The sequence below is a fragment of the Podarcis erhardii genome (assembly GCF_964252035.2).
Source record: "Podarcis erhardii genome assembly, chromosome: 7".
Classification (NCBI taxonomy): Eukaryota; Metazoa; Chordata; class Lepidosauria; order Squamata; family Lacertidae; genus Podarcis; species Podarcis erhardii.
This window is the reverse complement of record NC_138511.1, coordinates 40698242-40726049: the sequence shown is the minus strand read 5'-3', so window position 1 is coordinate 40726049 and position 27808 is coordinate 40698242. Positions and strand designations below refer to the sequence as shown.

At 43.3% G+C, this 27808-nt stretch overlaps 1 protein-coding gene and 1 long non-coding RNA gene across 2 annotated transcripts; one reads left to right on the top strand and one right to left on the bottom strand.

Annotated features, from left to right (window-relative positions):
- Positions 1-924: 924 nt before the first annotated feature.
- On the bottom strand, positions 925-25027 carry LOC309346463 (hepatocyte nuclear factor 4-beta-like). Its single transcript, XM_081870270.1, has 10 exons — positions 24893-25027; positions 15358-15529; positions 14055-14149; positions 11158-11264; positions 9565-9720; positions 7738-7825; positions 5962-6114; positions 4133-4369; positions 3348-3467; positions 925-2746 (listed from the first exon to the last, which is right to left on the bottom strand). The coding sequence occupies exons 1-10, from the start codon at positions 25008-25010 to the stop codon at positions 2607-2609; spliced, it is 1386 nt and encodes a 461-aa protein (XP_081726396.1). The 5' UTR covers positions 25011-25027; the 3' UTR covers positions 925-2606.
- Positions 25028-25052: 25 nt separating this feature from the next.
- LOC309346498 lies at positions 25053-27515 on the top strand. Its single transcript, XR_014158635.1, has 2 exons — positions 25053-25174; positions 27349-27515. It is a non-coding gene; the product is annotated as an uncharacterized lncRNA (long non-coding RNA).
- The last annotated feature ends 293 nt before the right edge of the window (positions 27516-27808 follow it).

The following is a 27808-nucleotide window of genomic DNA, read 5'->3' as shown; positions in this document are numbered from 1 at the left end:
GCAGACAATTGGCAGCTGCGATGAGGTGTGCGATCGGCAGTGGCGGGCAGACTGGTGAGCAACTGGCGGAAGTGACCTCCCCCACCCCAAAAGCTAAACAACTGAATTTCTTAATTTTGGGTTTTAAAAAATAAGGGTCATCTTATACATGGGGGCGTTTTATATACGGAAAAATACGGTATGATGTTGGTGGTTAATGTATTTGTTGATACCCCACATACTCCATGTAGTAAAGGATATCTCTCAACTCAAAATCCTCAGAAGGTGGCTTTAAATCAGAGGTAGTGCCCACATGTTTCAGTGTGTCTGCAAGTACTTCCCCTGTTGTTTACAAAAGGTCTCAATTGAAAAGGTCTCCCCTCAAAAATCCACAAGCCATGAGTGCTCTTTCCACTCAGTACCTATTTGCACTGGCTCAGCCTCTGTTACATTGAACATGTCCTCCTAAGCATGTCCACAGTTCATTGTGTACCAGGACAGGACACCCTTCTGAACATAGGAGTGGTGCCAAGAGCTTCTCTCTCCGTGAGCAAGTTTGGCAGTGCCTAATGTAGGTGCCTTTGTTTACCATTGATGGAGAGGCACGACGGTACCATTTTGTGTTCTGCCACATACCTCACAGCAGCCATTTTGTGTTATGCTCTGTCATGTCTCCATGGCAGCCATTTTGTGACTTGTGCCTCAGCACTTTCTCAAAAACCCAAATGTAATCACTGGGTCCAAAGCATTGGTGACCCTGGCTTTCAATAATTGCTATGAGTCGTGGTTCCTGCTTCATGAGGGCAGCAGTGTCAATGCATCCATCCAAGTCAATACAGTGGTTTGTGGCTTTCACATGATACATATTCTTAGGAGCACCTCATAGCTTGACACGTATGAAGAGGCTTCTGTCTCCAAGAAGCAATGAAAAGACTGAAGCATTAATTACATACTTCATGACTTTTTATTTAAGCACAGCATGTTCCTATTTTCAAATGTTGACGGCTTTTAGAAATGGCATAACAAATCTCAGAAACGTTAGTAAGTTCTAATAGTATGCTGATCAGACATTAATAAACAGAAACCTATGGGATCAAAAGAAATAGCAATGGGAATGTAGGAATCAATTTTGGCAGTGGCTTTGATATGAGCAGAACCAATCTTCTCCACTTTGGATTGTGTATCCTGTATTCTGTTCCAAAAGAACCACACAACAGCTGGGAGTGTTAACAGAAAATAAAGTGCCAATTTTTGATGAGCAGCACTCTCTTCAGTGAAGACTGATGCCCATTGGAACTGGTAAGGTAGAAGCCAGGGAGACCCATATAGACAGAAACAGAGCCAAGGTGGAGCCAACTCATTTTAGTTTTGTCCCCATCCTCCTCCACACTGAGTTCTACAGGGCCAACACTGGGACTTAAGAAGTTGGAAGGTGACAGCCAGTGTCGCCTGTAGCAAGTGGCCTGTAGCAAGAAAGCAGGCAGCTGGGGACTGGCAGACGGCAGCTAGAGGGTGGTGGGGCAGTGCCCAATTTTCCCAAATGAACCAGCCTCCATTGAGATACCAACTGAGGAGAGTGCAAACAGCACTTTACACCCATTAATTACACAAATAATAATATCAGTGGGCCTCTCTTTAGTGAGTGCTGCAAGACTGAGATACTGGATGTTCTGCAGTGAAACAGTGAAACAGGGAGCCAGCTGGGATCCCATGCCCTCCAAGTGTCCCTATTTTCCAGGGATAGTCCCAGATTTACAGAACTGTCCCAGTTCCTGATCTGATCCTGGAATGTCCTGCTTTTCCTTAGGACATTCCTATTTTCATCAGAGAAATGTTGGAGAGTATGGAGTTATCCGACCCCTGAGGCACGTGAAGGCAGCCCTGTATAGTAAAGCTTCTCAATGTTGTTGTTAGTTGGAAGCCACCAAGAGTGGCTGGGGTAACCCAGTCAAGATGTGTAGGGTATAAATAGTAAAATTAGTATTATTATTTTCATTGGAGAAATGTGGGAGGGTACGGGACTTTGGAAACAAGGTCTGATGATGCATTTATGCTTGCCTGCCCTCTTTAGTATGCAGCACATTATTAAGGCCTCATAAGATGTAATATTACCAAGCCCCATGGAAGGAGTATCTCTGTGCTGGAGCACTGTGGAGCTTCCCAGAGGAGAAGAGAGCAGCAGACAGGTCTAGGATTCACAATGTGCTTCCTGCTCTTTGCTTCTAATTTTTCAATGTGTCTCTCTGAGTCTGTCTGCTGCTTGAGCCTTCCAGGCATTGTTGGTATGTAGGCCGAGCTTGGAAAACATGAACACACACAAGCATGAAGACCCGTCGCCAAGAGAACTTAGAACACATGCATCTATCTTCTACTTAATCTCCATTAACAAAGAACCCCTGCTGCTTCATTAGGAAGCACCTGCCCCAAACACCTTACAATTCTAACTGAGGAAACGACATGAACCCATAGGAAGGGGACACTGCCGACAGGTGGGCTCTCTCCTGTCTTTGCTGAAAGGTGCCGTTTTGTTTCAGTGTCTGAAAAGGGCCCCACGAGGTTGGCAGTGCTAGCTGCTACTGGACTTAAGACTTGAAAGGTTAAATTATTGATTTCCTCAGCATGGTACTTTATAGAATCTCCTGTTTGGGTATCACCGCCTGAGGCAAAACAGTTGCAGGTACTACTTCAGGCCTGGGGGCAGGACCTAGCTTGTAATCTTCACTTCCTGTACTGGTTGAAGGAGAAGGAAGGGATGTTTCAGGAGATGCTGTGGAGGGGAAAAACACAAAAAGGTGTTATTTGCAATAGCCTGGCATTAGTCTTCAACCAGTGGGTCAGGACTATAGATGTTGGGGAATTCCATCTGAAATGGGAGCAGGAGTGGACATTGCTGCAATTTGCATGTTCATTGGAGATCAGGAACTGGAATCATACAAGTGAATATGAGTAGCATTCACTACCTTTTTTTTTTTTTTTTAGTCTGCAAATGTTATGTATGTAATCATCCCCTGAACCTTTCCCTCCAAAGAGGTCTCTGGGTTGGACAGGATCCTGGCAGGATCAAACCAGAGTACTTCTGGATGCAAAGCATCTTTGCTATCATTGAATTACATTACTGCTGTGTACAATTTCTCCCATTGCTGTGAAGAAATGCGCACTTAAAGTATCTTAAATTTTAGCAGTGAAATTGAAGCATTGCTCCCAGATTTTCCTCTTCTTATCCTCGCTCCTTGGAAGAAAGCGCATGTCTTTCTGAAATGTTCCAATATGTGCACATTCAGAATTTAATATTTCAGAGGAAAGATCTGCATAGCCTTAATAAGCAAAGGTTTTAACTAAGTGAAACAGATAGGAAATTGGACACCTACAGGCTGAAATGGTGTGAATTACTGATCCGATGCTGCTGGGGAGCACAATGTGTCCTGGAAGAGGCTCCATGTTAAGGCTGGAAGGTCCTGACTGGTACTGTGGTGCATCCATAGTTGTCCCTGCATGAACAGAGAGAAAAGCTGTCTCATTCTGCCAGTCATTATTGACCAAATACCAAACACAGGCGTCATTTTTCTTTGTTTTGAAGTTCATTCTGCCTTTAATGGGAAAGCCTAATGCAATCCTTTTGCTTTTATTGATGTGACCCACTCTGAGCCTTCAGAAAGCATTTTCTAATTATGCCATTCTCTTTGTACGCAAACACCCAAATGGACGGATGGATTTGTCTCCTGGCTTTTGCCCAAAGTGTGTCATTCCCCCTAGTTTTGTTTAAAGGTACAGGCGGGGTAACATTTCCAATCCGAGGGCTGCCTTTCCTTCTGGGCAACTCTGCAAGGGCCACATACCAGCAGTGGGCAGGGTGAAAGGCAAAAGTGGGTGCAGCAAGTTTACCTTTGTCTAGTAGGCTAGTGTCTACACACACCTGTACGTTCTCTATCCATGGAAGAAAGGGGCATCACCAGAGTTCAATGACACATCCAAACAAGGCAAAAACATTTCTGGCATGACACAAAGCCAGTGAAGAGTGTGGCCTAGGGAGAGTTCTGAGGACCATATAGAAAGGTCTGGAGGGTCACATTCTGGCCTCTAGGCCTGAGGGTCCTCTCCTCTGTTTTAAGACACAGAGGTGAGAAAGACACAGCACCATTCCAAATGTTGTTACCTCCCAGAAGCATTTCCTGCAGCAAGCTGTCAATCCTTGCTACTCCAAAGAGCTTGACGAACTGGACCTGCTCAATCATCTGCCAAGTGATGCTTTGGAGAGGAGGCAGCAGGAGGAGAATGTCACTGAATCGGCCTCGCGAGTCATACTGCCGGTCGTTGATGTAATCCTCCAAGTTCACCTGTACCTGAAAACGCATGTTTTTCACCTTCCCGGGCTCACTCAGGCCTTTGCAATCTGGGAGGGAGAGAGAAACTAACTAAGGTTAGTTTGGCTTGCATGCAGCAATTTGACTCAGGGGAATTTGTGGTATTCCATATGTTGGATTCCACCCCCAACCCCAATCAGCCCTGACCATTGGCCATGCTGGCTGGGACTGATGGGGGTTGGAGCCCGACATCTGGAGAGCAGCAGTTTCCCTGTCCCTGCCTGAAAGGGTTTGCAACTAGGATATGCACAGTACCCTCTGAGATCACCTGAGGAGATTTCTCTGTGTGCCCTGCGCCACCATCTGAGACATAGTTCGCAACAGTGCCTTAAAGAACATTCTCCCTAGTGCAGCCCAGTCTGTGGAATTCCCTGCCCCAGGAAATGGACATGTGGTGAAGACAACTGAAGAGGGTGAAGGAGAGACAAGAGGAGCAAGGGATGGATAAGGGCAAATACCATTGGATGGACTTAGGCTTGGCTATGGGATAAAGATGCCCCATGCTAATTTCACATGTGCTCATAGCTTGTTCCAACCCATTTCCACATTAACCTGTACCACTCCTGCTAAATTTCAGACACCTGGTTGAAACTGTTTTATGCCAGGACCACTCTGCTGCACTGATGTTTAAATCTCTGGCATTTAATTTATGTTTCAAATGTTGTATATCATATGTTTCTATTTTGTAAGACTGTTGGGGACTGAGATGGTGAAACTCAGGGTATACCTTTTTAAAATAAATAAATTATCCTCTGATTGCATATTTTGTTGCTGTTTTCTAAGAAATCTGCATGAAGATTTGTATATAAATACATTATTGAAAAATAGCTGTTTTATAAATAATTTTGTTTCAACCTATGCATTTCTAGTGGGACATGGGTGGCGCTGTGGGTTAAACCACAGAGCCTAGGACTTGCTGATCAGAAGGTCAGCGGTTCAAATCCCCGCGACAGGGTGAGCTCCCATTGCTCGGTCCCAGCTCCTGCCAACCTAGCAGTTCGAAAGCACGTCAAAGTGCAAGTAGATAAATAGGTACAGCTCCAGCGGGAAGGTAAACAGCGTTTCCATGCGCTGCTCTGGTTCGCCAGAAGCGGCTTAGTCATGCTGGCCACATGACCCAGAAGCTGCACGCCAGCTCCCTTGGCCAATAAAGCGACATGAGCGCCGCAACCCCAGAGTCGGCCACGACTGGACCTAATGGTCAGGGGTCCCTTTACCTTTACCGTATGCATTTCTAAGCACTCTTTTCTCCTACAATACAAATGCTAAATCGCATGAGTCAAGAACCATGTTGTAATATTCAGAGACGTGCAAAATACAAAAAAAACACATTAATCCTGAAGGTGTAGATCAAGTAGTTCATTTTTCAGATTCACCAAAACTGAATTCCTCCAGTATACCTAGAGGATTAAGGGGTTCAGCAAAAGGCCTTAAAGAAAACTGATGTTTGTGGGAGGGTTCTGAAGAAAGGGTGAAGGGGGTGCCATATCAATGAATGGTCCAGGAAGGAACCTGAAGCATAGTGGATGGATAAGCAGTGGAGCCTTGCTGCTGAAATCTGCATCATCCTCTGATGATTAATGGATTTTGTGACGTTCAGTAGCACATGAGAGGACCTCACCTGGGTCAAAGAACACAATGGCTTTCAGGCAAGCGTATTCATTCTCATCAATCTGAATTTCTCGCAAGGGCTTCACCAGCTCATCCAGAATTCTGGTAGCTACACGGGCAATTTCAAGCTCTGGACAGTGCATTGGGATGATGAAGTCATTTCCTGAAAAGGGAGGGGGGAGAAAAAGCATCTTACCTTGCTGCAAAGAGGAACATAGGATGCTGCTATACACCAGATCCTTGGCCATCTTGCTCAGTATTGTCTCAGTATTGCTCAGTATTGTCTCCCAGCCCAATCTGGAGGTGCCAGAGATTGAACCTGGAGCCTTCTACATGGAAAGCAGATGTTCTGCCACTGAGCTCTCTAGACCTTCTCCAATGTTTATTGCAAATATTGATGTGCTGTTTCAAAATTATTATTTTTAACAAATTGGCCCCGCAAGTAAGAATGAACAAGCTTCTGGATTTAAAATGGGACTCTTCACCAAACAAAGTTAAGGCACAGTTCTCTGGTTGCCTTGTCTGAAAACCTGATGGTAAAGAATGAAAAGGGTGGACCCCCTTCTCTGTTGGGGAAAGGATGTTAGAGTGATGTGGAAGCTGTAGACCTTCATATGTCCTTAGACTCCAGCTCCCATCAGCCTCAACCAACATGACCAATGGGGGGAGTTGGAGTTCAGCATCATCTAGACGGTCCCATCTCCATCTCCAAGCTAGAGTGTTCGGGGCTTTTCAGGTTGCAACCCTATGTACACTTACCTGGCAGTATGCCTCATTGAACTCAGGGGGGTTTACTTTTGAGTAGACAATGGATGCATAGGATGCACTTTAAGGTAATAATCCTATGCCCATTTTCCTGGCAGTAGGTCCCATGGAACTCCCTGGGGCTTGCTTCTGAGTAGACATGTATAGATTTGCATTGTGAAAGGGATATTATATGGTGGCTGTTTGTAAAGCTGTCTGTTTAATGTGCTATCTTTAGTGTGGAGAGAGGGAACCAGAGAGATATTTTCCCCCTCTCTCATAATAAAGGCTCAGTGAAATTGAGACAGAAGAAAATACTTCTTCACATACTGCATAAATTCAATCAATTATGTGAATTTCTTGCCCTGCTTCATGTGAGCTTTAAAGAAACACCTGGCTTATCTTCTGTGGGAAACAGGATCCAGCAGGGATCTTCTTTTGTTAGGGTGATACATTTTAGGGTGGGGTGTTTATATATTATTGTTAACCTACTAGAGGGATGCAGGCTGTGCTGTGGTCTAAACCACTGAGCCTCTTGGGCTTTGCCAATCAAGGTCGGCGATTCAAATCCCCACGATGGGGTGAGCTCCCATTGCTCTGTCCCAGCTTCTGCCAACATAGCAGTTTGAAAGCACGTCAGTGCAAGTAGATAAATAGGTACCGCTGTGGTGGGAAGGTAAACCGTGTTCCTGTGTGCTTTGGTTTCCATCATGGTGTTCCGTTGCACCAGAAGTGGTTTAGTCATGCTGGCCACATGACCCGGAAAGCTCCCTCAGCCTGAAAGCGAGATGAGCGCCACAACCCCATAGTTGCCTTTGACTGGACTTAACCACCCAGGGGTCCTTTACCTTTACCTTTCACCTTACTAGAGGGAGTTGGACAATATGGTCTTTGGGGGTAATCTTTCCAGTTGTCTTATTCTATAATACCAAAAATACAATAATGAACCACTGTGGTTTTGAAAACATGGAGAGAGTAAAGAGATCTGGTTACTCTGTGGAAACCAAACAATGAGGTGAGTTATAGTGCATGGGTATTTTACCTAGTAATAGAAAATCTGTGTATGGTATAGAACGCTTTGCAGCTCCCAGCAGTAAGTGCTCACCAGCATGGGCTCTTAGCAAGGCAACCTGTGAATCCCGAGAGAGAGAGAGAGAGAGAGAGAAGAAAGAACAATTTCATACTGACTAAACAGTAGTCTGCTTTACTGGTGTATGTCAACAATGGATCTTGATCAGATCCTAGTTCTGGTGAAGTGATCAAAACATGAAATAAATCAGCCAACATCCTTATGTCTGGTGCTGCCATAAATTCCCTTCCTTCCTACCTACAGCCTCTGTACTTTCTTCCCCTTACTGGTACTGGGGGGGGGGGGGGAGGAATCCTAAAACCAAATACAGACCATAGGTTTAAGATCGTTGTTAATTAAATGGACATAAAACCAGAGAGTTACCCATTGGGATATATGGGAGAACTCTTGTTTGAAATTAACTAGGACTGAAGCCCCAAAGCCACAAAAAGGAGAGGAGTGTGAAGGCCTGGCTAGGGTGGCCTTGTGTCCAACTCTACAGAGGTCAGTCCCCTGTTTGAAGGTGGCCTCTGTTTGAAGGGCTGTCTGGCTTAAGCCTGGTTTTAAAATAAAGGACCCTAAGAAAGGAGTGCAGGTGAGACTTGACAGTGAGCACTAGGCAAATGGGTCATCTGGTCACAGTCTTCTCCACACTGGTCACAGTAACGTCTGTGTGAATTATAGCCATTATCTTTCAATGCGCCTCTATAGATAGGAAATGAGCATTTGCAAAGCGTATGCAAACCTGTCCTCTCCTTTTGTCGCCTTTACAAATGGTGCATTTCCTGTGTGTGTGTATTTCATAAAAATGTATACACAAATGTAAAAATAAAAAAGCCCTCAAAGCAATTTACAAAAAAGAAAACAATAAAACTGAGAAAAAAATCACAACCATACTTTAAAACATACCAAAGTTAAAATATATGTTTTGGTAATGTAGAAGTGACCATCCAAACCTGATGCTTTTCCCCAAGCCTGCTAAACTGGAGTAGCAGCTAGGATTGTTACATCCAAGCTGGCCTCAATATGTGAAATCCGTTCCCTGGTAACCTCCCTACAGCTTCTTCACACTCATTGCCTCCCTAGGGTTCCTACAATGCTGCCTACCTACAACCTTCAGTGCCATTGGCCTGATCCATGACGTGCCATTGGCCTGATCCAGCAGGCTCTTCTTATGTTCTTCCTCACCTCCTTAAGTGCTATGAGGTCTCTTCAGAGCCTCCTGTTGCCCCAGTTTGTCACCTCATCTGTCCAATTACCCAAGTTCCCTTCTCTTCCATCAACACCTTCCCTTCAGGTACCTTTTTCTCAGTCCATTCTACCCTGTTTTTGGTTACCTTGCTTATGGGGGTTACTTCTCTCTTGGACTGAGACTTCTTCCTAGACCAACCCCCAAAAGCCACTCCTGTCTCTAGGGTCTGTGCGAAGCTTTCATCTCAGCCAAACTGACAACTTCCATTCCCTTCTCAGAAGCAGAAAACACCTGTTCTCTGATCAAGTGCAATGTTGGCTAACATTCCATAACATCCTACCCATCCAGCTCATTGATATCTGAGGCTCTGTGCAACAGTTGCCATACAATACATGTGTTAGCTTGAAAAATGCTAATCTTTTACACCCAGGTTTTCTATTCTCTCTCTCCCAAATCACTAAATCAATCCATAACTGTTGTGAAACGAACAAATGTACAGATTCTCCTTTGCACATTGCAGGTCTGCAGAAGGAAAGCAAAACGTTCAAAGAATCCAGGTTGCAGAAGCTACATATGCCTCCTTCCTCCCCAAAAGTTGCTTTTTTCACCTGGTCATCCAGGGGAAGCTCACAGAATGCTGGGATGTATTTTGCCCACTCAACGAGGACCAGGAGCTGCTGCTTCATCGACTCACACACATCGTTGATGGTTGCAATCTTCTTCATGGCAATATCAGCGCTGTGCACAGGACGGAGAGCCGAATACTAGAAGAGAAAAGATCAGGCACCCTTTAACTAGGCAATCCTACATCTCCTTCTTCCCCATTTTCCCACTCCTTCACCCCTCCATATAACACACCATCGTATAGATGAGTCTATCGTGCCCAAATGGAAAGTTACCCATTTGTCCAGAAGGTGGCAATAGATCACAACTATTCTATCAACAACGTATGTTGACATTATGAATTTGCCTTGTGCCCAAACTCACCCTCCAAGTTCTGGAAATCTGTAGTCCTTTGGTGCAAGAGGCTTGTTTTTTATTTATTGATTCCTGTTTGGGGCACTTTAGAATTTCTTCATAGAGAGAGAGAGAGAAACTAACTCCATAGTACACAGTTAGCTAATACCTTTATTTTAGGACCAAACAAAAAGTAGCCGAAATGTGGCAAGCTTAAGAGTTCTCCAGAGTTCATTGTTGGATAAGATCTTCCATGTGGTAGGGAGTGGTTGAACAATGAAAAAGAATAAAGAAAAGGATAGGGGGGGGGGGGAATGGTCTGGATGTTACAGCCAAAAAATGATAAACAAATTCCAAACATACAGTCAGAAGCTTCCCCACCTACTGGGGCTAATGGGAAAGCCCAGCTGAGGATGTTGGGGATTTCAGGAAATGTGGGCATTCAGGGAGGCTGAAGAGTTCATAGCCATGTACAGTATCTGTCCTGCTTTGGCCTACTAAACTAGCCAGTTGTTTGGGGGTGGATGAATTTGTCCATTTTGGTTTCTCATTTTGACTGCCTTAAGCTCAGTCATCCACATTTCCCCAACAACTAGTTCTCACAAAAATTCATTTTAGAGCATATATGCAATTCTCCTTAATACAATGCACTTTTGCTCCTTTTGTTGTTGTTGTTCTTTGCTTATATACACATTTTATTGCACATTTCACCCTAGTATTTTTGAACCCATTACTTGGCTTGACAATCGCACTGCAAAATATGGAGATACACAAATTTCAAAAGATGGCTGTGTTTCAAATCGCATATTGTTTTGGAAAGTACAAACTAGGTAGGTTCACCTTTATATGTGACTTGAACCACATTGTGCTGCCTAGGTGCCGCAGAAGATTACAGTGGTACCTCAGGTTACATACGCTTCAGGTTACATACGCTTCAGGTTACAGACTCCGCTAACTCAGAAATCGTGCTTCAGGTTAAGAACTTTGCTTCAGGATGAAAACAGAAATCGTGCTCTGGCGGTGCAGCGGCAGCAGGAGGCCCCATTAGCTAAAGTGATGCTTCAGGTTAAGAACAGTTTCAGGTTAAGAATGGACCTCCAGAACGAATTAAGTTCTTAACCCGAGGTACCACTGTATACCCTATTGCCAGGTTTCATTGTGGTTAAGGACCTCAGGATAAGAAGACTCACAATGACCACAAGATGTAAGAAGAAATGTGGGGGGGGGGAAGGTTCCCCTCCTACCTGATGCGCCATCGCCTCTGCTTGGGTCAGAATGGTGATTGACAGGGCTCCGTTGTCTTCGTAACTGCTCCGGCGGATGCTGATCCTGTCACGCTCATTCTGTACAGCTTTGCAAGAGAGACGAAGCAACCGTGTCAGGCAGGCATCCCCTCCAATGACCACACAACCAATTGTCAATAAGCAAGAGGGCTGACTTGCACTGTAATTTCCGAAGTTTACATTTCTTACTGGATTTGCACCAAATGCAGTTGCTAAGAATCTTGGGAACTGGTCAGGTCAGGTAGGGAGAACCCCTAGACAAGTGTTCTGGTGGTGACGTGGTTAGAATCATTTGCAAATGTTCACAACCTTTGAATTCATATTCCTTTCATATTTACTTTCCTCTCCCTATGTGAGCCTGCCTGGGCTTTGAGATATTCTGGGGAGGTGTTTCTCTGCCTCCATGACAGGCAGATTTGGTAAGCGCACAAGACAGGGCCTTCTTGCTGGCTGCTCCCAGATTGTAGACCTCCCTCCCATGGGAAGCTAGAATGGCGCCCCCCCTCTGCTTTCCTTTTGCCAGCAGGCAAAAATGTATTTTTTGTTCCAACAATCCTTGGCCACCAACTAGCTGTTGTGGCAGTGTCTTCTGAGGGTGGGTGTTGTATTTTTGTCTCTCTGTGTGGTTTGTTTTCAGTGCCGCTGTTGATATTCATTGTGTGGTTTAAGTTGCATCTGTTTTCATTTACGCTAAGCCCAGGATATAAATTAAGTGTCAACAATACTGAGCTGAAGGGGCCAGTGGTCTGACTCAGTGTTCTCCCACAGTACCCTAAAGGCTTACAAACACATTTTCGTGTTGAAAGCTTTTGTGGGTCCCACTTAGGTATATGGATGCATAAGCTAGGCATATATATACCCTGAGAACAGAATTATTTTATGACAAAGTGAGGCCAAAAGGTCATCCACGCAAGAGATAAAAAAACAGGTGTGTCACATACTGTTTAAAGCACAAATGAAGACAGGATCCTATTGAAGTGAGTTGCATTAATGCTCCTATCATAATCACACCCTTTGGAGAGCAAAGTGGTTCCTTGTTTATCTTTTGTGTGGTTTATGGTGTATATTTTTCTGTTTTCCCTTCAAGGCAGATAACAACCCCCCAGCCTAAAGCATGATGTTCTCAAGATGATTTTGGCATTATCGCAGGAGGTTCCTTGGAAGAAACTTATCCAGTTAATATTTTACCTACTGTAAAAGTAAGTCATTATTAGGTGGTGAGTGCATTGCAATGCATTTCTGATGAATGGAAACATTAAGACTGAGACAGGGATGGGCAAACCTGTGAATTTCAGTTTTTCTGTTTCCCAGCATTAGGTTGCGTTCTCCACATTTTCCTTGTGAAAATTCAGCAGCATTTTAGTGTGAATTCCTCCTAATGCGCACACTTTTGTATGCAGCTTTCCCTAATGTACACATATTTGCAAAGCGATTTCCCCTTATATAATGCATTTTATATGCAGTTTTCATTTATATATGCATTTCTGTGAACACTTTGCCTCTATATGTGCATTTTTCTATTTGGTACTTGACTAGAGAAGTAGATTGCAAAGTTCAAAGATGTGTGAATTTTGAAGGATGGTTGCATTTCAGATAGTGTATTATTACGGAAAGTGTGAATTAGGAAGGTTTGCCCATACATGCAAACTGAATTGAGTTTCTCCTCCATCTCTAAGCTGAGGCCAGTAGCCTATCTGAAAGGCTGGACAGACACAGAGGCTTACTGAAACTGCATACAGCATGATCACAGAGCAAGTTTTGACTCTGCCTTTGCCAACTCAATGCCTTCTTGGTGTTTTGGACCAGAATTTAGGATGTAGAAAATCACTGGGCATTTCCTATCAGGAGCCTTGCTATATCTGAATTTTGCTGAGCATTCTGCAATTGAATGATGGAAAACTTCAATGTCCCTTCCAGGTACAAAATCTTGAACAAACAGGACTGTGTTTGCTGTTTGACTTCCTAGTGCAACACCAACCAAACAATTTGCTTCATTTCCCCTGAAACCTGATTGGGTTGCTACAGAGGGGGTGGATCAGGGTGGGGCAAGGGGCAGAAATAAAAAAAACCCCATAGGAAATCGATACCTGTCCCAGTAGAGGTCACTTTTCTGGCAAAGGAAGCAAATCAGTAACTTCCCAAAACTTTCACTAGATATGCATATACTATGTAAATGATGAGGATTTGAATGCAACATCTGGTGCTCTGCTTATATACTAATTACTTATTTTATTTTATATTATTTTATTTTATTTTAAAAAATAGTCCCCTTTTCCTGCATAAAGCTCTCAAAGCAGCTTAGAAAATTTAAAACAAGATGAGGTTTCTATCCTTGTTTTTCATCTTGTTTCATCTGGCACTATCACTATACTGTCTTTATCAAATACTGAAGATGCACCTCTGGCCTTTGACACTAGAGAGGTATATTTTCAGGGGCCATTATATTCTTGCAATTGCAATTTGTCTTTAACTGGTTTTAATGTATTTTTGAATGGCTGAAACCTGCCCTGAGACTGCATAGTGAACGGTAGACAATAAATCAAACTACTAATACAGATGTGAACTCTGCTTCAGGAAGCAAAATGTCTTGGGATGGCACTGTCTGGGCAACGTCCTGAAATTTTTTCAACCCTCCCCCCCTCCAAACCACATGATCCAGCTCTGCCTATTTGTGATTCAGAATTCATCCGTTGTGATTCAGCACTCTCATTAACGGTGCTGCAAAGGAATTTGCTGATGTGGAACTTGGCACAACTCATCAGCTCCCCCAACGCTAGCAGCAGGCTACTGAATGCAAGGCTAGCATCACAGCAGTGCACATGGGACTCTGGATCAGGGGATAGTTTTAGACCATTTACCTTCCTTCTTCATTCCTGCCCGGAAACATTTCTTCAGACGGCAGTATCGGCATTGGTTCCTCTTGTCCTTGTCTATTATGCACTGCCTGCTAAATCTGGAAAGGGAAAGAGGCAAGCTTTGAAAAAATCATTGGTGGTATGAAGGGCCAGTCCTATCATTTGGCAGAGTGAGCCAGCTGCCTTTGATGGCAGGTTCCAGAGGTGAAGGTGGCAATGAGCAATGCTAAAAGCTGGACATTCCCCTGCTAAGCATAGGAACAGGGGAAGCTTATACCAAGTCAGACCATTGGCCCATCTAGCTCAGTATTGTCTATGCTGAGTGGCAGCAGCTCTCTGGGGTTTCAGACGGGAGTGGATATTCCCAGCCCTGCCTGGAGATGCTGGAAATTAAACCTGGGAGTTTCTGGATGCAAAGCAGATACAATGAGCTACCAGCCCTTCCCAAATCCTGCTGCCTTGTACGCTGTCCTTTTGCCGGGGTTGAAACAAGGGTCAACTGTCAGTGTGGTTGGGTTGAGAGCTATCTTGTTCTTTGCCTCAGGCAATAAAATGTCTTAGACTCTTATTTTATTTTACATTTTATATCCCACTATTTGTCCATTATGGAACCCAAGGTGGAGTACAAGTGGTCTCTGGGTGGCCACCCATCCAGCCACTGGCCAGACTTGCTTAGCTTCAGCTAAGTGTCAGGGCAGCTTCACGGACGGTCAGTTTCTCCATTTCTCATTTCCACCCGCTTAAATTCATTTTTTCAAGCTACTGTAGCAATTTATGAATTTTAGTTAAAAGAGTCCTCATGAGAATTTATTAGAAATTTGGTGCAAACTTCTCCTGACCATAGAAGCAGAGTTGGAAGGGACCTCAAGGGTCATTTTATCCAACCCCCTGCAATGCAGGAATATACACCTGTCCCTTATGGGGATCAAACCTGCAACCTTGCTGTTACCAGCACCATACTCTAAACAACTGAGCTATCCAGTTTTGATGAAATGTGCTTGTTTCTGCACGCAATTTCCCCATATATAATGCATTGTTGTGTGTTGTTTTCATGAAAGCATGCCCTTATATGCAAACTTTACCCTAGTATTTACATTTTTGTACAAATTACTTGGATGGAGAACTCCACTGCAAAATTAGGAAACGTGTGAATTTCAAAGGATGGTTCACATATTGTTTCAGGCAGTACAAACTAGAGAAAATTCCAAGTTGTCATTCGTCTTCATCTTCAAGCCAGTGACAATGTTCAAAGCTTATGGAAAAGCCGGTCAATGTCCAAGGATGACCTACAAAACTATAGAGCTACCTGCACGAGTAGACGTGATTCTTACGGACGCTCCTTCTGAAGAACCCTTTGCAGCCATCACAACTGGAAGCTCCATAATGCTTCCCAGTAGCACGGTCTCCACAGATGGCACACATTGAGCTGATCCCATTCGCCAGCAGGCCGCCACTCCCTGACTCTGAAACAATGGCATCTGCAAAAAAGGAGTTCACCAGTGGTCAATAAAGTGGGTGTCCTGGGGATGCCAGTCCTACTCTGAGGCAGAGGGAGGCGGCTGCCACAGGTGACCATAGGTAAGAGGTATGGATACAGCTGGGTCTGCCTAGCAACTTATAAACTAATCTATGGCACTCTAGCAGAGTGGAGGATGGTTTCTCACCACCTATGTCTAAGTTAGGTACAACCACAAATCTGGTTGGCTTTTATATATGGAATGGGTGGGGAGGTAAGCTCTATCCTTCCTCTTGGACCAGCTCTGGAAAGGAACAAAACCAACACAATCCATAGAGTATTGGGTCTTGCCTTATTTTTAAAATCAAAATTCACACTGCTCACTGCTATGTGTTAAATGAGTCAACATTCACAGCATACATTTAAAGCACTATGATTCCACTTTAACCAGTCATGGTTTCCCCCAAAGAATTCTGGGAGCTGTAGAATTTGTTAAGGGTGCTAAGAATTATTAGGAGACTCACATTTACCCACCCTGAGCTACAATTCAAAAATTGGTATAACCATCTATCACTCTTCAGAAGGAACTATGGGCATCATTGGTTTGTAAGGGGAACAGAGGAGTCTCCTAACATTGCTCAGCACACTTCACAAACTATAGTTCCCAGAATTCTTGGGGGAAGCCATGGCTATTTAAAGTGTTATCACAGTGCTTTAAGTCTATGATATGAATGTGGTCTAAATTAGCAAAACCACCAGCTGACACTAGGTGGTCCACCAGAAATTGGCCATGGAAGCAAGATCTGCCCACTCCTAAGCTAGTCCAATCAGGATCCTGAAAATCAGTCTATGACAGGCATAGGCAAACTCAGCCCTCCAGATGTTTTGGGACTACAACTCCCACCATCCCTAGCTAGCAGGACCAGTGGTCAGGGATGATGGGAGTTGTAGTCCCAAAACATCTGGAGGGCTGAGTTTGCCTGTGCCTGGTCTATGCAGTCCTGGGATGTGATGCTACAAGCCAAGACCAAGCCAAGAGATGGTGCCTTATAGGTCTTGAAATGGAAAACAAAACAAAACAGATTCTTGATCATTAAAAAGCTATTGATTCAGGTGGTTCAAGCTACACCACGCAAGAGAGCAGAGAAATAAAGCAGCCGACCCAGGATCAGTTGACAATCTTTTGGGGAGAGGGGAAGAATTATTTATTTAGAATTGGATCCAAAGATGCAATAGAGGACAAATTTCTGGCAGCGGCGCTGTTCAATTTAACTGTTGTGTAAGAGCCACCAGAAAAACATTGTGTGATGATGTGCAATGCATCTTCTGTGAGCAAGTATCCTGAAATGTTGTGCAAGGCCACATGCAAAAGATGGTGCAACAAGACTGTGCACACATGGAAGTATCCCAACGGACTTCTATTTTCTTGTCTTGCACAGGGATCTTCCAGCAACTGCCCTCCCAGACCACCTTATTTTACCAATGCTGCTTTCTCAATCCAGGCAGCTGCCATTTCACATTAAAAAAACATGCAACCAACTTGGGATCAGGCAGGAATGAGAGGCAGGCAGTGCACAGGAAACTTCCACTAAGAGGCCAAGGCCTATCTGACCACCAGCTGCATCTTCCCAAGAGAAGATAGGAGCCCAGTGCCACCTGATTCTCCTTCCTGCCTGATGCGCCATCTCTGAAGCAGCACCTCACATGATTGGTGTCTCTGTGCAACAGCGGATACAGGGTGTTCCTTCCCAAGTGGCTTGCCTGCAGGAAACAGCGCCCCCTCCAGGTTCAACCCTCCTATTCTCAGTCAGTGGGGAGTTGCAACATCCCCCACCTGTATGTTTAATTAGGTTTTAAAGGGGGGAAATAAACATTAGTCCCACCCCTAAACTCATTTGGGACTGGATCTGGGGTAGGTGGCTGGGGTGGGGTGGGGGATGTAACCTGATTGCCCACCCCAATTGAGACCACAGGCTGGATGGAGAGGGGATGAGCTGTGCACAGCCATAAGTTATAGGAGACCTTCTCATATTTACTATCGCCAAGTTGGCTTGTGGTCATAAAACCAAGAGAATTAAAGCACAACATAGCATTATAAGAGACCACAGCATCAGTAAAGCAGCCAAGCCATCCAGCAATGAACAGGCTGGTCATCTACAGACTCCTCTGCTCTCTGAATCAGATACCTAAAGCTCAACTGTGATGGAGTTGGGTGGGTATCTCTGAAAGCTAATCCCACAATTCAGGTGTGAGCACTGAAAAGTCCCTCCCTTATTTAGCCATTCAGGTGTTTGGGAAGATAGCATAAGAAGAGTTCTGCTGGACCAGGCCAATGATAAAGAGAATGGATTTGATATCCCGCTTTATCACAACCCTAAGGAGTCTCAAAGCGGCTCACAACCTCCTTTCCCTTCCTCCCCCACAACAAACACTCTGTGAGGTGAGTGAGGCTGAGAGACTTCAGAGAAGTCTGACTAGCCCAAGGTCACACAGCAGCTGCATGTGAAGGAGCGGGGAATAGAACCCAGTTCACCAGATTATGAGTCCACTGCTCTTAATCACTACACCACACTGGCAATAATGCATTTAGTTCTCACAGTGGCCAACATCAGCATCCTGTTCTCACAGTGGCCAACAAGATGCCCCTGGGAAAGCTGCAAGCAAGGCCTGAACACAACAGCACTCTTCTCTCCTGTGAGTTCACCCAGGCTCAGGAAAACCCCTCACCACCAGAGTGCCTGCTGGATCCTGGCGCCGTCCCACAAAGGTGCCTGACCAAGGTAAGCATCATTGGCATTAATATTTTGTGTCATAGGGCCATCCCTCCAATTCTGCCTTCTGAAACCTTTAAAAAAATGGAATCCTTTGTTGATGCTTGCCACCTGTCATTTAGTTTAACTCAGCTAAGTAAATGTTAGCTTGGAATATACGATGATGACATTTTATTTGGCCATAAATACTCCTCAATGCCTTTGCTTGGAAAGAAAAGGCTGGCTGATTCTTTTAGTGAGTGAAATAATATTAGTGATGCTATGATGATGTCAAAAGGAGGGGGAATGAAGTGCTTTTCAAAAGCAGGTGGTGGGTGGGAAGAAAGCAGGCAATATACGGCCACATTCATACCATACATTTAAAGCACTATGATACCACTTTAAACAGTCGTGGCTTCCCCCAAAGAATTGTGGGAGCTGTCGTTTGTTAAAGGTGATGAGAATTGTTAGGAATCCCCTTATTTTGCCTTGCAGAGCTACAGTTTCCAGAGTGGTTTAACAATCAATCACTCTTCATAGAGAACTCTAGAAATTGCAGCCAGGACTTTTAAAGTGGTATAATAGTGCTTTAAATGTATGGTGCGGATGTGGCCCAGGTATTGTCCATCTTCTGTGCGACAGTCCTCACAGATTTGAAGACCACTATGATGTCTCTCCATAATCTTCTCCAGGCTAAAAAATAATTCTTTAAACTGTTCTTAATGGAACTTGGGTTCTAGATCTCCTCTAAACATACCCCAATTTAAATACAATAAATGGCCTTGTTCTGGGGCAGGAAAATAATTCCTGGGAGTGGCTCTGAGATATATTTGTGGTGAGAATTCTCTGGCAGAAAAATAATCTACTCCGTCCAAGTTCCACAAACATTCTGGCTGTGATGGATGCACTGTGTGTAGTTTGGGAATTTATGGCAATGTCTCGGGTTAGAAAATGTATCCTCACAACCGCATCGTGTGTGGAGGAAGTGCGTAGCACATTGTTGATCTTCAATATATACAGTGCATGCAGAACAAAGGGCTGACGTTTAAACCTGAAAACATACAGTTTACGGTTAGCACTCAACAAGATAGACTTAATTATTTCTTTGTTACTCCTTCTTACTTATAAATCCCTAAACAACTCTGGGCCATGTTCTTACTTATAAAGCCCTTAAAAACCCCTCTACTTTATTTCATTCTATTGGCCAGTAAGGGCATTACGGTCAATAAATGGAACCTGGTTAATGTCACCATGGTCTGATGGCTATCAGCTTGTGATAACATCAAGCAGGCTTTTTCGCTGGTGAAACCAGTGTAGTAGAATGATCTCACTGCTGAAATCTGAGATGCCCCATCAGCACTGGCATTCATCCGGCTCTCGCGGCTCTCGAAGACAAACTTGTTTAGAAAAGCATTCCCCTAATTGACTAAGTTGAAATTCCTGCTCTAATTGTGGGGGGGCGGGACTATTAAAATTGTTGTGTTGTTTTAATGGGCTTGTTTTATTGTACACTTTAATTCATTTTAATGTTCTGGTGAAATTATTTTATTGTGTATTTTCATTATGTGTGTGCGTAGAGAGATGTGCCTGGCGCCATCATTCTCAACTTCTTAGTGCAAGCAAAGATGTTACTCTTCAGTCAACTAGTTGCCTGTTAATTGGGGTCACTTGGGAATGACAATACCTTAGGCTGTATTGGTGTTCTTCTTTTAGTAGTGTGGGGTAAGATTTCGCCCTTTTTGTTTTTGCAGGGTTTAGTCAATGGATGCCATTTCATCCATCTGATGTCTTTTAAATTTTGTATCATGTATGCTTTTATAATTGTAAGTCACTCAGAGCAGCCTAGCAAAGCCTATATAGCAAAGGATCAGTCCTAGTTTTCATCTTGGAATCTCAATTATTATTTTAATTCCACAGAGCTAGCAGTGGAATTGCAGCTTGTGTGTCAAGTTTCTCCCTGCTTTCTTCTTCTGTACTTCTTATGGAACAAAATGTATATCCTGCTAACCGGACAGAAAACCTTCAAGGGGTTTACAAAGAACAATAGCAAGTATTCATTTAAAATATTGATGAAAGCAAGCATTAAAATCAAGCTGACACGCACAAAGTCTCAAAATGCAAATAAAATCAGCCATACTACCTGCTAAAAATTACATGTTAAAATGGCATGCCTTTGCAAGCTTAGTGAAACAAAAAAAGTTTTGAACAATACAGTGAAGGCAACCTGCCTAATATCAATGGGCAGGGCATTCCAAAGAGTAGGTGCTGTTGCCCATTGCTGGCAATCACAGGTGGAGAGAGTGCCAGTGCACGCAAGTTCAGCTCACAGGCTTCCCAAAAGGGCATCTGGTTGGCCACTGTGAGAACAGATGGCTGGACTAGATGGAGTTTTGATCTGATCCAGAGGACTCTTCTAACGTTCTTATGATTCCTTACAAGTGCAGAACGAACGTTATGTGGCACTTGATAATGTGATATCAACTTACTCAATGCCACAATGTATTTTATTATGGGTATTTCCTTGCCAACGAGTGGGGTGAGGCTTATTGAAATGGCATTGAGACGTTATCTGGCCTGTTCTGCCACACCTCAAGAGCGGAGCCATTTTTACTCCCAATGCCCTGTGCACTTCTACATGAATCCAGATATATAGTCTATTGCCTTCTTGGTATGTTACACTATAATAAGCTTCCTTTGTTTGACTTGGTCATCCTGGCCACCACCCATGGACCAGATTGCAGCTGTGACATTTTTGAAAAGGGTCATGCTGAACTTTTAGGATGGGGGAAAGTATTAGGGCAAACAACGAAACATTTTCATAAGAGAAGTTCCTTTTCCAAGCCAGTTGTCAAAGCAATTCCAATTAATGAGATACATCAGCCAGATATTGAAACAACAATATGAGGAATTGTATCATGGGGCAGGTATTAGTCCAGCATAAACAATGTAAGTTAGGAAGACCAGGACAGCTAAAATGGTACCTAAGAGAAAAATAAACAGATGTAGCCTGATGGGGAATATTTCTTAAGTTTGTAAGAGTTGATTTGAAAAGAAAAGAAAAGGGAGGGGGGGTGAGAAATAGGATCATAAAGTATTCTAGATTACAACCATACATCTTGTTCTGGTTCAATCCACTTCTGGTGAATCTTCAAAATTCTAAAATCTACTGGAAAGAGATGTATCTTTCTTTTTTACTGCCACAATTTATATCCCACTTTCCCACTAAGTATTCAAGAGATTTTCTTTTTAAAAAAAAAAAAATCAAAAATCAATGCATACTAATAAATGAAGCAAGAGCAATTTTAATCATACCAGATAAAACAAGCTAAAATTATTACAAAGACAGTGTCAGCATAAAATCCCCTTCCCAAGGCAGTCTTCAAAAAAATGCCACTGAAATGAAACTGTCTTTGTCGTCCACCTGGAAGTGAGTAGCAATGGAGCCAAGCAACCACATGGGTGTTCTTTGTAAGGCCAATTTATGCCGGCTTCACATGGGAACATAGGATGTTGTCTTATACCAAGTGACTATTGGTCAATCCAGCTCAGTATTGTCTACACCAGAGTTTCCTAAACTTGGGTATCCAGCTGCTTTTGGACTACAACTCCCATCATCCCTAGCTAGCAGGACCAGTGGTCAGGGATGATGGGAATTGTAGTCCAAAACAGCTGGAGGGCCAAGTTTGGGAAACCATGGGCCATACTGACTGATGATGACTTTCCAGGGTTTCAGGCAGGGGCTTTTCCCAGGTCTGCCTGGAGATGCTGGAAGGTTACCTGGGACCATCTGCATGTAAGGCAGATGCTCTACCATAGAGCTCTTCCCCAATTTCATGTCAGAAGTGAACCATCTTAACAACTGGGAAGGCTACCAAAAGGCCACTGAAATCCAGTGGGGTTCTTGGAGGTTACAGGAAATCACTACAAAATTAAGAAAGTCAGAAGGTTTCATTGCTGGATTTTAATTCAGAAATTCTTTTGACTCTTAAATCTGCATTGGAAAGGGCATTGGCTTCGACAAAATAGATGATTCAACGGGCATATCTAAAACCATACCCGATGATTAGCTTTTCAAGAAACAAGTGCACAGATGTTGCTTGTTTATCATGCAAGATGAGATCCACCAAGTTTTCCTTCTACAAAGTGTTTCTGCTTCAAGGATATGCCATTTCCCTGGTGCTCAAGCTGCAATAAATTGCAATCGGTGGAGGGGAGGGGAGCTCAGTTTTTCATCCAGTAAACTTGCAGAGTCCTATTAGGTGTGCTTGCGTCAATGTCATGAACACCTTACTCAAGAGAGTGCTCGTGATATCTCTGGTGATAAGCAGTGCAGCTTACCACCACCACCTCATGTCAACACCATCTTTGTACGCTTTAAAAGACATTTCAATTTAATTTTATTCTTCATCTCTAAAGCCAGCCTCAGCATTTTCCTGGCATACCACCTTTTAGAGAATAAGCAGGGGCAGTGCCAGCAAAACTATCTCCTCCCCCTTCAGTGATGTACCACCATTTTGAGAGTCTTAATTTTGTTTCAATGTGAACTTCCTTTCAGGGATCAATATATTCCCCCTTCCCCATTGCAACAGAGAAGTATCACTTTATCAAAGTTCCTTTTTGTTTGGTGGAGGGGGGTGGGCAGGAACACTAGTGAAAGCTCCAAAGCCCAGGATAAGAATGAGATTGAGAACACAATACAAGACAAAGCCTTTCCTTTCTTCTAAAGCAGTTGCTAATTCCGTAATTGGAGCAAACACCTCCCCTAATTTCCCCTAAACACCATTAAAAAGATGGCTGTTTATCTATTGTAAGAGCTTTGTGAAAGCTCTTGGATAGACCTCTTACATTTGGATCATTTTACTAATAGGATATGTTGCGGTCTCAAGGTTTTGGCTAGCTTGTAGGGAGGGGGGTGTTTTCTTTTTTAAGCTGTTTGGACAAATTTTTGATGAGGATGCTTACCCAAGACAAACATGCTCATTTCAAAACAGCAAGTTCCTGACTATGTTGGTTTACTTATTAACAAGTAGGCAAATACCACAATGCCAACTTGAAACAGCCTTCACCTTTCAGAAAAGCTAGCATGTTGTTTCTACACTATTCTATAGATATGAATCCTAACTTTTCTAAATATATAACAATGTGGAGCTATAGAGATAAAACCAACCAAAGATCCATAACACATCATTAAAAACATTAATAAAACATCAATGAATAACAATAGATATTGATCGGTTAAAAGAAAAATCAGGTTGCAAAGCCCTTTCTAAATTAAACAGTTTTCAAAAGATGTCTGAAGGGAGGGAGGGACAGTTCTTGCTGTACTTCTACTGGCAAGCAGTTCCACAGGGCAGGGCCTACCACACTAAAGGCTCAGTCCATAGCAGAGGCTGGCCGAAATTCGGGGGCATGGGGAACCACAAGAAGTACTCCTAGGAATGATGTCCTGTCCAGTCAGTGACACTTGAGCCACAGGTTGTAAGAAAGAAAAAAAAATATTTGAAGGAAACATCAGCTCAAGCTTTCTGGCTACCCACAAACCTTCTGTGTCAAAGTGACAGAAAGGTGTCACCATATTGTTTAAGAAAAGCAGGGAGGCACCTGTGTTTCACCTTAAAGACGAAGAGAAATATTGTAGCACAAGGCTCGAGCTCATTTTATCAGATGCTTGAAATGTCATTTCTCCCCTCAAAGACTAACTCATTTATAATGGTGTGAGGTTTTATGGACTGATGGAGTTGACTGCAGTCCGCAAAAGCTTATCCAGTCATTAATGTGTTCATCTTTAAGGTAGCATAGGGTTCTCTGTTGCGTTCGCTACAACAGACAAACACAGCTCCTCCTCTGGAAAATGAAATGCTGTACTTCATCAGATATGTAAAATGTTATGTTCTCCTCAGCTGGTAGATGGGGAAAACGTGTGTAAAGAGTGAGTGCAAATGGTCATGAAATCCAAGAGTTACAATCAGAACCAAGATGACATGAGATTCTAAATGTATGCAAGTTCCATGAACATTCACAATGAACATGCCCAACAAAACTCTGATGACCTCTCTCCCTGTGCCCCAGAAATCAGCTTCGGACAAGATTGATTTGGAAGGAGGAGGAGGAGAGGTAGAAGAAGGAGGCCAAGCTATTTCATATATATTTTTAGATGTAATCTCTCCCCACCATCTCATTTATCAATGGTACATCTTGCCAAACAAAGTCGACAGTGGTATAAAATGCCATTTATTTGATAAATACACCTTCAGCATAATATTCGGAAAGTAGATTTTTCCAGGCTTAATAAACAATAGTCTTTGCTGTTGGCTAAGTATTTTGCAGCATTGTGATGTCATAGCAAGGTATGTGAGGTGTGGAATACACCTTTTCCAAGAGATTTCCATTGATTAGAAATCCATTTTCTCAATCACAATACAGCAAGCTTTTCAATCTAAGTCCCTTATCGGCAATATAATTCAAGGCCACAGTGTAAGACCCGTCCCAATGCAGAAGTCCAAGAGTTCACCCACACAAATGCGACACCCTCCACCCTTCGACCCCATTCCTTCTTGTCCACCGAAGAGGACAACATTTGAACAAAGGTAGCAGAGGCCGATTGGAGAGGCAACGGAAGGTATCTCCTCACTCACCTGATGAGTTTGTGGGCAGCACTCTCAGGTTTTCGAACTCCAACATGGTGTATGAGGAGTCGAGGGACTCAGCATAATCTGGCATCTCCATGTCCATTAGGCTTTGACAAATCCGCATTATTACTGTCAACAGAGACAAGTGAGGCCCCCACGACCCTGCTGTCAATCACAGCGAGGATCTCCAGCACGGTAGGGTTGACAACTACGGCAGGCTTGAGGATGACAAATCATTACCTAACTTTCCTGCTGTTCCCTCCCCCACCACTATCAGAAGGTTGGAAGGTAAAAATGACCTAGTCTTTATTGCATGCGCTCTCTCTCGCTCTCTCTCTCTCTCTCTCTCTCTCTCTCTGCCTTCTGCCCTATGAGTCTATGCCCTGAATCATGATTATATGGTGGCAGATAAGACCTGGTCTAAATCAACTTAAATTGCATCCTCCATTCAATAGTGTGTGGTTTATGGCAATCCTTAAGCAAACATTTTGAAAAGCACAGGCAACAACAGATGATCTAACATACTCTTTCTGCAGGACACGAAGTGTTGGAGGCTATCATGCCCCTTTTTGTTCTAGGTTTTGTTCTAGGGTTTTAAATATCGATATTTGTCAGAAAGGATGCTGGAAGGAAAGTGCCACCATTTTGTGAAAGAAAAGGAAGTTTTTGGCTATGAGGAGGAAACTACATGAAAGCCACACATTCATAGGAAGCATGTGAAGCCACAGAGAAAGTTACCCAGGTTCTATGAAGGCCACTGTTGGCTCTTAGACCAAACAAACAAACAAACAAACAACCCCCCATGTATTTCTGCTTGGGAAATATAATGTATATCCAGTGCTCCCCCCACCCCGAAAAATAGGTGCCGGTACTCATCATGAAGTTGTTACAGTAAGTGCTACTCTTTTTAACCAAAAGAGAGAGACGTGCTGGTACTGCGTACGCATTGTGTATATGCCATTGAAAATGCTGATGTCTGAACAACTATTGGAAAGTTGAAATGTAAAAGGAGTGGCAGGTGTCAAATATGGGTGACATAGATGGCAATCCTTTATACATATGTGCATGCAAGCACATTAACTTAGACCACAAGAATGATGGGGACAACAACTCAAAGTCCTCAAATGCCCAGACTTTAATATCAGATGCAATGCATTATTGTATCACCTAGGATTGCCATATTTCAAAAAGTAAAAACCAAGACACCACGGAACTGTTGAGCTTTTTTTAACAAAACCCCCGCAATTTTTCAATTGACTTGCCTAAGATCCACCTTTCAAAAATGTATGGCAGCCCTAGTATCACCAACCACAATCGTGCAGAGAAGGATAATTGTTTCAGTTATTCCATTGTTGGCTCCGCTTTGATCCATTACAGTGGGCTAATACAGTATTTGTTTATACTTTGGTATAAACTGGTATCTGGTACTAGTATTCACAGTTAGGACTGCTCATTTGGGGACTTTGAGTCTCTGGATTGCATCCAATGAAGTCATTGCACAAGCAGAAAGACTTCTGTTTGTGCAGCGGATCTTCCTCTCCCTCCCCCCCATGTGGCCTCCCCCAAATTTGCTCTATGTTATCCCCCAACCCTCTGGAGCAGATCTGGGAGGGGCACAGGGGACAGGGGGTTAGTAGAGGGAAGGAAAGGGAAGTTCCACTCAAAAGCAGAAGTTGTTCCACCCAAATAATTTCACTTGATTCAAACTACTGTCCCCATTGTTCATGTGAGCATGCATTTGCACATTTAAAAATGGCTGCCATATTTGGATCACGCTGCTGGCCACCACCATTCCGTTTCACTGGTGCATGTGGAAAAAATGGCCACCAAATTGAAATATGTACATTGGCATACGAACACGCATGTACACAAAATGCATTAAATAGCACCACAAAAACAGAAGTGGGAGCAGCATCAGTTATGGGGAATGAAATCCAGTGGCACACTTTGAAACTTTGTGGGTGGCAGATTTGGAGGTTTGAACAAGAATCTTAAAGTGAGGCCCACAGCCCAAGATAGCGAGAAGAAAGACCTCCATAGAATTTGTGTGTGCCTCACTAAAATTACACCCATGGAAAATTGAATGATTGGATTGTTTTTTTCAACTCTAGGCAAACCTACTCTGATATGCAGTCATGTTTCAAGAGAAAGAGATGGGGTGGGGGGTTGCAATTTCCAGAAGGAAGGCTTTGGGCCAAAGGATTGTCAACTGCTTTCTCTGCCAAATTTCCTGAACTCAGATTCAACTCCATTAGTAGGGAGGCCCAGTTTAACCTAATAAATCCTTTAATAAAACAAATAATACAAATAACGGGATGAGCCAAAGCCGGTCTTTGAACAGCTCGACATCTTCTGTCATTCTCTCTTTTTCATACTTGTGACCTCAATTCAGTCCTCAGACTGGCTAACCTTTTGCTGGAGGTCACTAGGCTCAACCTCTGATCGTTATCTCTGACTTGCAGACCCCACATTACCACGCCAACATGTGACCTGTGAAAACACAAGATTGGATCTGTCTGGTCTGCCATCAGCCGGTGTGAAAACTGAAACAAAGACCACCCCTAAAATCTATCTTCAAGCAAGAACGTTTGTTATCATGTGCAAGATATAAAATAATTAAGTTGTGCAATCAATTCCCTCTTTGTTTCAAAGAATAAGCACAGCACAGACTCCTTGGAAAGATAAGAGTTTTATGTTTTTTTATCCTTGGACTATGTACCAAGGCTTCCAGAAATGCCAGCATCAGCTCAATTAGGCGTTAATTAGTAGTTCTGATTTTGCTTGTGACTCTCATAGTGGGTCTTGGAGAGTTATGTCACAGCAAAGCAACCAACCAACCAGGAAATGGGTATTTTTCAGACACATGGACAACTCACTAATGTAATGACAAGGAAGATGCCTAGATTCCCATTGATACATTAC

Excerpts from the sequence above, each read along its gene's own strand:
- LOC309346463 (XM_081870270.1), bottom strand. The coding sequence starts at position 25,010 with ATGCGGATTTGTCAAAGCCTAATGGACATGGAGATGCCAGATTATGCT. Across the intron at positions 7,826-9,564 it reads AGCTTCCCCTGGATGACCAG|GTTGCCTTGCTAAGAGCCCA; the intron begins GTGAAAAAAGCA and ends CGGGATTCACAG. Across the intron at positions 4,370-5,961 it reads CATTGTGTTCTTTGACCCAG|ATTGCAAAGGCCTGAGTGAG; the intron begins GTGAGGTCCTCT and ends TCTCCCTCCCAG.